The sequence below is a fragment of the Neoarius graeffei genome, chromosome 11 (assembly GCF_027579695.1).
Source record: "Neoarius graeffei isolate fNeoGra1 chromosome 11, fNeoGra1.pri, whole genome shotgun sequence".
Classification (NCBI taxonomy): Eukaryota; Metazoa; Chordata; class Actinopteri; order Siluriformes; family Ariidae; genus Neoarius; species Neoarius graeffei.
This window is the reverse complement of record NC_083579.1, coordinates 63,644,167-63,656,177: the sequence shown is the minus strand read 5'-3', so window position 1 is coordinate 63,656,177 and position 12,011 is coordinate 63,644,167. Positions and strand designations below refer to the sequence as shown.

Here is a 12,011-nt window from a genome sequence, read left to right as displayed (position 1 = left end):
GCTGTCGCCTCACAGCAAGAAGATCCGGGTTTGAGCCCCGTGGCCAGCAAGGGCCTTTCTGTGCGGAGTTTGCATGTTGTTCGCGTGGGTTTCCTCTGGGTGCTCTGGTTTCCCCCAAAGACATGCAGGTTAGATTAACTGGTGACTCTAAATTGACCGTGAGTGTGAATGGTTGTCTGTGTCTATGTGTCAGCCCTGTGATGACCTGGCGACTTGTCCAGGGTGTACCCCGCCTTTCGCCCGTAGTCAGCTGGGATAGGCTCCAGCTTGCCTGCGACCCTGTAGAACAGGATAAAGCGGCTAGAGATAATGAGATGAGATGAGATTTATTTATCATTTTGGGCGGCACGGTGGTTAGTGCTGTCGCCTCACAGCAAGAAGGTCCGGGTTCGAGCCCCGTGGCCGGCGAGGGCCTTTCTGTGCGGAGTTTGCATGTTCTCCCCGTGTCCGCGTGGGTTTCCTCTGGGTGCTCCGGTTTCCCCCACAGTCCAAAGACATGCAGGTTAGGTTAACTGGTGACTCTAAATTGACCGTAGGTGTGAGTGTGAGTGTGAATGGTTGTCCGTGTCTATGTGTCAGCCCTGTGATGACCTGGCGACTTGTCCAGGGTGTACCCCACCTTTCGCCCGTAGTCAGCTGGGATAGGCTCCAGCTTGCCTGCGACCCTGTAGAACAGGATAAAGCGGCTAGAGATAATGGATGGATGGATTTATCATTTTTTAAATTATTATTTTTTTTTTCCTTGTCTATAATTGTAAAGCGTCCTTGGGTTTCTTGAAAGGCGCTATATAAATTTAACTTATTATTATTATTATTTCCTGTTCTTGTGTACACAGGAAGACTTTTTACTATCATGAACTCGTCTGAGTGTTACTTGGTGTCGGATGAAAATCAGTCATATCGCCTATCCCTACTGGATAATGAGGACCGTCAATCATTTTCCCAACCAATAACAGCCGGACAGGGGCGTGGTCTGTGAAAACAATTGGAGAATTCAAACTGAAAGTGGCGCGTTTGGTGAAGCAGAGGCGGGACTTTCTGCTGATAAACAAGACACAGGAGCCGTTATAACCAACCAGTGCCAAAGTAATCAGGAATTTATAGAAGACGTGTCATACTGACACTACGGTCTACCTAAAGAGGGCGAGGCATTTCAGGTCTCTGACAATCTTACAATTATGTGTGCTGGCAATATGGCGGGACAGAAGCATCCAGGGCTGCTGAAGGTTTTCAGAAAGATGTTTTGGTTCGGTGCAGTTTTAGCTGTTTTAGCAGTCCAGCTCCAAGATGTCAGTGCTCAGACTGATAGCAGTGTGCTGACAGTCGCTGACTCAAACTGGACCCTTATTCTGGAGGGCGAGTGGATGTTAAAATTGTGAGTAGTTTCATGTCATTTATTAAATTGTATTAAACTGGTAGTGTGAGCTTTAGATTTTGACACGCCACGCCCACTGGGGGTACTGTTTATCTTTCTCTGCACAGACCGGAAATCGTTAAGTAGTGAAAGGAAATTATACCATTTAATCACATTTTACTGTTTATTATATGAGTGCATTCATGCGAGCAGTACAGTATATACAGGGGAGCTAGCTAGTTAGCTAGCATGCAGTGCTAGCTAATACAGCAGAAGACCCATGCTAGCATATTGGCTAGCTAGTGCTATTGTCTTGTCATTCTGAGGGGTCTTGTGCTCCCTGCTGTCTGGTTTTACCTGAGATCAGGTCCAGTTAGTGGCTAACAGTGCTGTTTATTTGACCACAGCTACGCCCCGTGGTGTCCAGCATGTCAGCACATTCAGGCGGACTGGGAGGCTTTTGCCAAACTGGGCCACAGTCTGGGAATATCCGTGGGGAATGTTGATGTCACACAACAACCAGGTTTGTCATTTTGTTTTTTGCGTAGAAATGGGAGGGGAAAAAATAAATACATGATTATTGCAGGATAATACAGGCCTCTGTAGAAGCAGCAATTCTACTGAACTGAGACTGTGTTGCCAGATTGGTATGTTTAACCCTTTTAAACACTCTGGAGAAGGAAAAAAAAAATTGGACCAAGGCACTTTTTTTTAAGCACAAAAGTGTTGTAAGTTACAAGATACAGAGCTGCTGTAGTGACAAGCTGGTTATGTTTTATGACTAAGTATGGCATGGTGGTGTAGTGGTTAGCACGGTCGCGTCACAGTAAGAAGGTTCCAGGTTCGAACCCAGCAGCCGGCAAGGGCCTTTCTGTGTGGTGTCTGCATGGGTTTCCCCCACAATTCAAAAACATGCGGTTAGGTTAAAGTGCCATTCCACCATTGGATGTATTTTTTTTTTTGGCATAAAATACAATATATTTTATGACATGACTAGACAGAGAAATCTTTTAGCTTCAAAATGATATATCAAACATATAATTTTTTGACAACGACAAGTATATTAATTTTGCAACCAAAGTCACCTACCCTTTTAATTTCCGCGCGGTAGTGAAACGTGATGTCATCGGCAGGTTCCCCTTCTTGTGTACCACGTCACGTGTGACGTGGCACAGATTATCAGCAATGGCGGATAGAACGCGATTGTCAGCTTCGGAAAAGAAGCGAAGGAAAATAGCAAGTGATGCCCAAAGGAGACGGTCGATGGTGAATATCGGCACAGCAATTCTCATTATCTCTAGCTGCTTTATCCTTCTACAGGGTCGCAGGCAAGCTGGAGCCTATCCCAGCTGACTACGGGCGAAAGGCGGGGTACACCCTGGACAAGTCGCCAGGTCATCACAGGGCTGACACAGAGACACAGACAACCATTCACACTCACATTCACACCTACGGTCAATTTAGAGTCACCAGTTAACCTAACCTGCATGTCTTTGGACTGTGGGGGAAACCGGAGCACCCGGAGGAAACCCACGCGGACACGGGGAGAACATGCAAACTCCACACAGAAAGGCCCTCGCCGGCCCCGGGGCTCGAACCCAGGACCTTCTTGCTGTGAGGCGACAGCGCTAACCACTACACCACCGTGCCGCCCGGCACAGCAATTGACAAGTGGAAATCGCGTTCTATCCGCCATTGCTGATAATCTGTGCCACATCACACGTGACGTGGTACACAAGAAGGGGAACCTGCCGATGACATCACGTTTCACTACCGCGCGGAAATTAAAAGGGTAGGTGACTTTGGTCGCAAAATTAATATACTTGTCGTTGTCAAAAAATTATGTTTGACACATCATTTTGAAGCTAAAAGATTTCTCTGTCTAGTCATGTTGTCATAAAATATATTGTATTTTATGCCAAAGAATACATCCAATGGTGGAATGGCACTTTAATATGGGACAGCCTTAAGCAATTGCGTGCATCAGTTGCCCTCACTTTCATAAAATCTGATGCAGTTTTGTTTGGGTGTTCCTTTTCACCAATAAAGACATCCTGTAAAAATTTTTGACCGTATTCAAAAGTCTAATGGTGGCACCATGAGGTTCATTTTTTGCCAAAAAACGCTTATTTTATGTTTTCACGTAAGGTTTGAATCACAATGTTGGACTCCATTTATTGATTTCTTCTGACCCAGAGATCATGTTAAGAACCTTTTCAAAGGATTGAGAAGCATTTATCTGATTCATAATACATTTGTATTGTTTAAAAGTAGTTGAACAATGATTCAATGAACAGCTAAAACTCAAACTGTGCTTGATAATATATTTAGAATATGTACTAAAAATGTGTATCTAAGATATTTGGTATACTCTATAAGGTGCCATAATGTTTCATGAAAAGTGATCGAAATTTTGTCATAAAATAGCAGCTTTTTCCATAACTTTGAGCTCCTGGTGCCACCATTAAGCTTTTGAATTTTGTCAAAATATTTCACCCAGTGTGTTTTCTTACCAAAAGGAACATAAAACAAAAATGCATCATGATCGGAGGAACTTTTCATTTTTAGGGGGCAACTGATGCACCCTATTGAGCAAGGTACCGAACCCCTGACTGCTCCCCGGGCGCTCTGGTGTGGCTGCCCACTGCTCTGGGTGTGTGTGTGCGCGTGTGTGTTCACTACTTCAGATGGGTTAAATGCAGAGGATGAATTTCACTGTGCTTGAAGTGTGCATGTGATGAATAAAGGTTTCTTCTTTCTTTCTTTCCTGTCATGCCTATAGTGTTATGTTGTGGCCATGAGATAGAAAAGAAAACACAACTTTATTCATCACACACTTGTGAAATTTCCTCTCTGCATTTAACCCATCTAAAGCAGTGAACATACATGTGAGCAATGAGCGTGCACACACATACCCAGAGCAGTGGGCAGCCATGCTAACAGCGTCCAGGGTGTTAGGTGCCTCGCTCAAGGGCACCCCAGCCCAAGGCTGTCCCATATTAACCTAACTGCATGTTTTTGAATTGTGGGGGAAACCCAGGTAGATACGGAGAGAACATGCAAACTCCACACAGAAAGGCTCTTGCCGGCCGCTGGGTTCAAACCCAGAACCTCCTTGCTGTGAGGCGACCGTGCTAACCACTACACCACTGTGCTGCCCAAAGAATCAAAATCTGTGTGGGTTTTCTCCGGGTGCTCCGGTTTCCCCCGCGGTTCAAAGCAGTGGTGGCTGGTGTGCCAATAGATTTCCCCGCCTAGTCCAGTATAAGCACTCAAATGAACAGTCAGAAAATGATGACAATTCTGTGGTTTCAGAGATAAACTAAATTATCAATTTACAACTATATTAGGCTCCATTTACGCTTTGGAAAGGAACGGTATCAAATACAATAGTCAAATACCTCTTCATTGTGTCTTCTTACAGCAATGCGGTGCCCATCGTCTAGCTGCGCCGCTATGCTAATCCTTCCGAGTACAGCTAGCTTTACGCAGTTTTCCATGTGAACTCTTGATCTTTCATGCTTCTTGATGTGTTCGGAGAGGTGCTTTAAGTCAGTTTGTCCAGAATGTGTCCACGTCAAATCACACCTGTCACTTTTGAAAAGGATGCAGAGGAAACAAAAAAGTGCATTGGCTGTTCCACAGCCTGTCAGCCACGACTTACGCTGGAGCCAACTCCTGCAAAAAGTCCTGTTGTAGGCTTTAACTTTCTCCTTGGTTGGTTGGGTGATGTTTATTTCGGGCTTGCCGGGTCCCAGCTCCTTAACACGGATTTTTTCCACCATCGTCCTTCTCGCGAAAGGGGAGTTCAACAAAGATCTCACCGAATTTAGTGGAAGCTGCCCCTCAACTGTCGTCATCACCATCATCTCTCTGACTGACTGCCCTCAGACCTCAAGTTTATCAACATAGCAATCCAAAACTTTCTCATGTTTTCTGTAGCAGGGGTTAAATTTCCAGCGCCCAAAAACCATTAAATTTGGTGATGCTGATTTGGCCAAATATTTGTTTTTCCTTAGCAGCCATACACGATTGGCTATTTCGCTGCACTTCTGGGGTGCTTTGACGAGCACCCAAGAAGAGAAATGATACAAGTTTGTTGGTGGAAATTCACTGTTGAATGAGAGTCAGTTGGTGGAAATGTTGTTTAAATAATTCAGATTGCATGTAGGCACACACTATTAAGTAAAACTGACATTGATAAAATTTGCAAAAAAAAACCCAAACACACACTTTATTTTTCCCCTCCACATCTGGGAGGGTGGTGCCCGAGCGCCCCATGGGCCAGTCGCCACTGGTTCAAAGGTTAATATGGGACAGCCTTGAGTGAGGCACCTGACTCCCAACTGCTCCCCGGGCACTGTTAGCATCAGGGATGTGATTTTTCCGCGAATTCACGGAATTCCGCTTTTTTCACCTCAAAAGTTGAAAAAAAAAATGTTTCCGATTTTTCCCTCAAATCCACATTCGTATCCTATTCGTTCCGACTTTGTTTGAAAGATGGCAGCCTCGGATTTGCATCTTTATGCCTCGATCACGGAGGCTGCCATCTTTCAACTCTTTGTTTGAAGCGAGCGCGTTCATTGGTTGTTACAGAGCGATGGGCCAATCACGTACCTCGTTTCATCTCATTGACGTAATTGCGTCATTGACGCAATTACATCATTGAGATGAAACGAGGTACGTGATTGGCCCATCGCTCTGTAACAACCAATGAACGCGCTTGTTAGCTGTACGTAAGCTCGCTTCAAACAAAGAGTTGAAAGATGGCAGCCTCCGTGATCGAGGCATAAAGATGCAAATCGAGTTAAAGAAATCGACAGAATAGTGAAAAACAAGTTCCGCTGGGAATGGTTGGAGAAAGAGGTTGCTACAGACGTTGGACATAAGACTGTGAGACATTTGTTTAGCGATTTCGTTCTTTGGGGAGAGGGCAGAGGTCTCTGGCTGTCAAGTTTGGGGATACTATCCCCAAACTCATACATGTCAACCTATACGGAATGTCCGTATTTTATACGGATTTGATTCAATAAACGTAGTATACGGGCGTATGAATAAAGTTATACGGATTTTTTTTTTAAAAACTTCAATATTTATTTAGAGCTATAATCAATTCCCACGATGATAAAATAGCGCATAACATTTACAAACGTACTGTACACCACAGACAGCCAGTAAAGAGTCTTATGAAATCGCGCGTTATCTTGTGGTAGCGAGACTTCGGTCCACTTCTGATCATGCGCACACCGCATTGCGAGAATCCCGCCAACCTGGAAGTAACATTTCCACCTGAGCGACTTTCACTAGTGACTGAAAAGATTCTGAATGGGCACTCCGGCAAGATCAACACAGACACTTGTTGTGAGATGCAGCCTCGTGAGGTATTGGTGCAGAGCGCTAAAAAAGCTGTCATGGAGTACAATTCAGAACATTAGAGTGACACTTTGTGTTTTTGTCAAACATTGGAGCTTTGTATTCATTCTGAAGGTTTATTGTTATTAATATTGAATAAAAGTAACTGGGATATATCATTGTTAATTATCATTCAAATTTTAGGCCAATTATTTTAATTTGCATCTTATACAGATTTTATAAGGGAAATACAGATTTTGGAGGTTGGTTATACAGGTTTGAGTGACCAAAGGTTGACATGTATGGGATACTGGGACCTCCCCTGCCCGAACTACGAGCGTCCAAAGTCAGGCTGGAGCCCGGGATAGAAACGAAACCTAAGCGGAGCGCCGCGGCTTGCCTCGGGGCGAATTACGTCCCAATAGCGGGCCCTGCTCGCGCTGGTTCTTTGGGGGGTGAGTGTGTGAGTGAGAGTGAGCGTGTGAGAGAGTGAGCGTGTGTGTCAGAGTTGCATGTTGACCATTAAATTGGCTTGAATTTGTTAATCATGACAAGTTTTTTCTTGTGTGTTTTGCTTGCCATTTTAGTACAATTTTTAAGTCAGAAAACCCCAAAACCCAGGAGCTTCGGGGGGCTTCCCCCCTTGTACCCCCACCAGGGCGCTGCCCTGGACCAGCTGGGGGCCTGTGGCCCCCAGACCCCCGCCTAAAATTTTCAGAATTTCACCAGCCCCAAATCACATCCCTGTAGCATGGCTGCCCACTGCTCTGGGTATGTGTGTGTGCTCATTGCTCACGTGTGTGTGCACTGCTTCAGATGGGTTAAATGCAGAGAGGAATTTCACAAGTGTGTGATGAATAAAGTCTTGCTTTCTTTCTTAAAGAAGAAACCTTCACACTTCAAGCACAGTGAGATTCATCCTCTGCATTTAACCCATCTGAAGCAGCGAACACACGTGCACACACCCACACTCAGAGCAGTGGGCAGCCACACAACAGCGCCCGAGGAGCAGTCAGCGGTCAGGTACCTTGCTCAAGGGCACTTCAGCCCAAGGCCGCCCCACGTTAACCTAACTGTGGAGGAAACCCACGCTGACACTGGGAGAACATGTAAACTCCACACAGAAAAGCCCCTGCTGGCTGTGAACCCAGAACCTTCTTGCTGTGAGGCGACAGTGCTAACCACTACACCACTGGGAAGAACATGTCCTCGCAATGACGTGTGTCAAGCCACATTTACACAGGCTTCCACAGTCCTACAAGGTTGGGACCTACTGAGCACTGATGTGACATGGTGTGCTTGGCTACAAAGGCTATACGATAGTATTTTGAGGCCACAAATTAGTTATGGTGACAAGATACCAAACTCATGAACGCATTGTTTGTTTGAAGACAGGTTTACACTTTTTTGTCTTGTACAGGAAAAAAAAAAAAATAGCACATTGTAAATAAATTCTTTGGTCTTGAGTTAAGATCGGTGATCTTGGACCGTGTCCACCATCAACCAAAATATCATCATTGTAACCAAAGATGACCGATGACAAAGTTCTGTCAGTGTCAGAAATTTCTGAAGTTTCTTAAATCTTTCTGCACAATACTCCTCTAAAAGCCCCCAGTAGGAAGACATGAAACTGGTAGTGAGAATGGCGAAATGCAAATGAAACATGCTAAAGGAAAGGAAACTCCTTATTTCTTCAAGTTCACTTTGAGATGTGTTTTTGTTTGTGTCAGCCTATTTTCAGGATTGTACTGCTTCATGACGTAAGCAGAACACAATAATTAATTGCAGGTCTGTTGTTAAAGGAGGACCGTCATATAATCCGAATTATTCTATTCACATTCACTGGATATGAGCAATCGTGTGCTCTGATTGGCTACTCTACTACTAGGTTATCAGCTCATATACCGTGCCTAGAGGAAAAACAAAATGGCAGAGCGTGTTGCTGAACCAACCGAGGATGAAATAAAAACGCTACTCGAAAACACACCAAAACTAGATAGAACTCGATGCCAACTGTGTCGATGGGGATGCCTCCACCCGGTAGACTACAGGCCTTATTAAGTTGTGATTTGGGGATGGACATTTGACCTCACAGTAATCTTGACCTGGTGAAATTACTTGTATCAGCCTTGGAGATATTGTGTTCGCAAGGTTTTCGGACAGACACTTGACCTCACAGTGACCTTGACCTTAGACCTTTTGATCTCAAAATCTAATCAGTTCATGTTTGTCCCAAAGCGCACACATGGTGAAAGTTTTTGGTGGAATTCCTTTCATTAGCCTTTGAGATCGCGTTCACAAGGTTTCGGGACGGACGGACAACCCGAAAACATAAGGCAGATTCTACCGTAACAGAGGCCAGTTAAGTCCCATCTCCTTAAATTGCTGAATTGATTATTTTGATCATTCTATTAAGTTTTTCTAGTAGCATTTGGGGTCTTGGACATTCACAGTAAATTTTTAGGACAGTAGTCCTGGTAACTAATTAATAAAAGCCTGACATGACAGACATGCTAAATGACAATAGAAACACATCGGTTTCTATCATCAAAATCTGACAGACAAACTAACGTCTACCATCATATTCTGACAGACACTCTAGATGACAATAGCAACAAAACTGTTTCTTGCATTATTAATCTGACAAATTTAGTAATATTAATACCTCATCACTAGAACCAATTAATACAATAAAATATTGAAATAAAGAGAATTTATTTTCAAAATTGAAATATCAACAATAATTGTCAGAACAGTGACGATAGACACGACTGTGTCACTTTCGCGGGGAAATAACACATTGAAATGGCCTGTCGGCTGAAAGGGTCGCAAGTGGCTCCGATTTATCTCAACTTACGATAGTTTTCCTCCAGAAAAATTTAAATATGAATGCACAAATATATTCTCAATGTTTCTATCGTCAAAAATTTCTATCGTCAGGATAGCTGACTGAAAATCTTACCTTGATTTATTTGATGAAATCTAGCTGTCAGAACTCCAAGTCTTGCCCGGAAGTAAATGTCTGCCGTCACAAAAATCATGCGCAGTAGAATTTCCTCTTTGCGTCAGTCAACATGTGCGTGGCGAGGGCTTGAATTTTGCTATCGTCAGGTGCATTTGACTGACAGACTGACAATAGCATTTTTTAAAAATAACTGTGGGCTTCTCTCGTGAACGAAATAGTTTTTTCGCCGTTAATCTATTTCAACTCTATTTGTTGACACCCAAAAATGATAAAGCCTGCTTCCACACGATAACTACCAAAGATCCATAATGGCTGAGTCTATCGTCAGGTCATCTGACAGAAATTCACTGACGATAGCAACAGGGATAATGAAAGTGATTTTTAAAATGGGAGTTATGTCTGTCAGATATGTCAAAGAAATAGAACTTTTATTCTTTAAAAATCTTTTATTGATTTACTCAGGGCCTGTTTACACGAAGACGCTGTCGGGTAAAAACGACTAAATATTTTATCAGAAGTGCCTTTCGTTTACACGAGGACGGCGTTTCCGAGGCTGAAAAACGGATAAAATTGAAAACGCCTTCCAGAGTGGATAAGTTAAAAACGGCCCCCGTTGCATATCCGTCTAAACTACCCAGTACGCGAAACTCTGCTCGGATCTGCTCACGTCGGGTACGCGTTTACGTCATACATATGTCATATACTGCACATGCCAGCCCGGGAAGTAAGAAAGTAAGTAAAAAAGTAAGAGCATGTCTGATTACATCGATCCAACGGACCTTCAAGCTGCTCTGTGTTTTAATGCAGTAGATGTGTTTTCCTGCTCACCCGCCCGGCTGGAGCTCCTCAGTTTGGTGTCGCCAAGTTACACACGCGCACGCGCGTGCCGCCTATTCAAGCCGCTCGTGAAACCATTTTTTTAAAAATAAATTTTCATACATACTCAGTATTAATTAATTTAATATGTATATGTGATAATTATATGTGATTAATGTATAATTAGTATTTACCCGCCATCATGTCATCATTCATATGGACCGCAATGGAAATAAGTTTTAAACTTTCTTGCGTTATCCATGTACAACTAGTGTATATTTTCCATATTGTATTTATTATATCATGTATATACATTGGTTTACTAAATAAACAAAAAAAATAAAAATAAACCCGAGACTGAAAACAAAACTAGCAGCCGAACGGGTTTATTTTGCTGAGATGGACACTGCCTTTTCTCTTCTTCACCGAAACAAGAGTGAGTGTTACTTAATAAAGGCAGATTAAAAGAGTTTCGGTTTGCTCCTGCTCCTCCCTCGAGCACTACAGTACCTCAGCCGGACCGGTGTTCTGTAAAGTTATCCTAGCAAGTTCTCATACAGACCGTTTTATTATTCAAAACAAGTCATTACAAATTATTTGACTCGGCCAAAGACTCGACCAATACGCACAAAACATAAAAATCGGCAAATGCGTGAAATTCTCACCGATTTTCTATCAGCCCAGCTGATCAGTGGGACAAAACTACTGTTGAATTTTCCTACCCTCCTGGATTTCGCGCATGCGTAGTAGGCTTGGTAGGATAACTTGACAGAACAGCAGCGCAGATGTGCAGATCAGACAAGACAGAAGACGTTGCGCATGCGTGCAGACATAGCGGAGACATTTATGCGTCACCGTATAGACGCAGATTTCCTCCTTGAAAACAGTCGTATAGACGCGGAAAAAAGTGAGAACGAAAACGGACTTTTGCGTTTTTGTTTTATACCGTCCCCGTGTAAAGTGGGCCTCAGTGTATTTTTAAATGACGTGCTGTTTTAGAAGACCAAATACCATATTTTCAGTCTTGGAAAATATTACCTCACTGAAAAAAGGACAAGAAAAATTTCTTATTTTGTGGGCAAGTGGTTAATGGATCCAGTTATGGTAGAATCTGCCAGAACACAATTGTTAATCGCAGGTCTGTTGTTAAAGGAGGACCATCATCATCATATAATCTGAATTATTCTATTCACATTCACTGGATATGAGCAATCGTGTGCTCTGATTGGCTACTCTACTACTAGGTTATCAGCTCATATACCGTGCGTAGAGGAAAAACAAAATGGCTGAGCGTGTTGCTGAATCAACTGAGGATGAAATAAAAACGCTACTCGAAAACTAGATAGAACTCGACGCCAACTGCGTCAATGGGGATGCCTCCGCCCAGTAGACTACACGCCTTTATTAAGTTGTGATTTGGGGATGGACATTTGACCTCACAGTAATCTTGACCTGGTGAAATTACTTGTATCAGCCTTGGAGATGATCTCAAAATCTAATCAGTTCATGTTTGTCCCAAAGCAC

General features: G+C 43.3%; 1 protein-coding gene across 1 annotated transcript in view; it reads left to right on the top strand.

Annotated features, from left to right (window-relative positions):
- The first annotated feature begins 1,049 nt into the window (after positions 1–1,049).
- The window catches only part of tmx4 (thioredoxin-related transmembrane protein 4), a 45,370-nt gene continuing 34,408 nt past the window's right edge, over positions 1,050–12,011 (top strand). The window contains exons 1-2 of the mRNA XM_060934565.1: positions 1,050–1,375; positions 1,762–1,877. Of these exons, the coding sequence (XP_060790548.1) occupies positions 1,179–1,375; positions 1,762–1,877 (313 nt within the window). The 5' untranslated portion in view covers positions 1,050–1,178. The remainder of the gene's footprint in view (positions 1,376–1,761; positions 1,878–12,011) is intronic.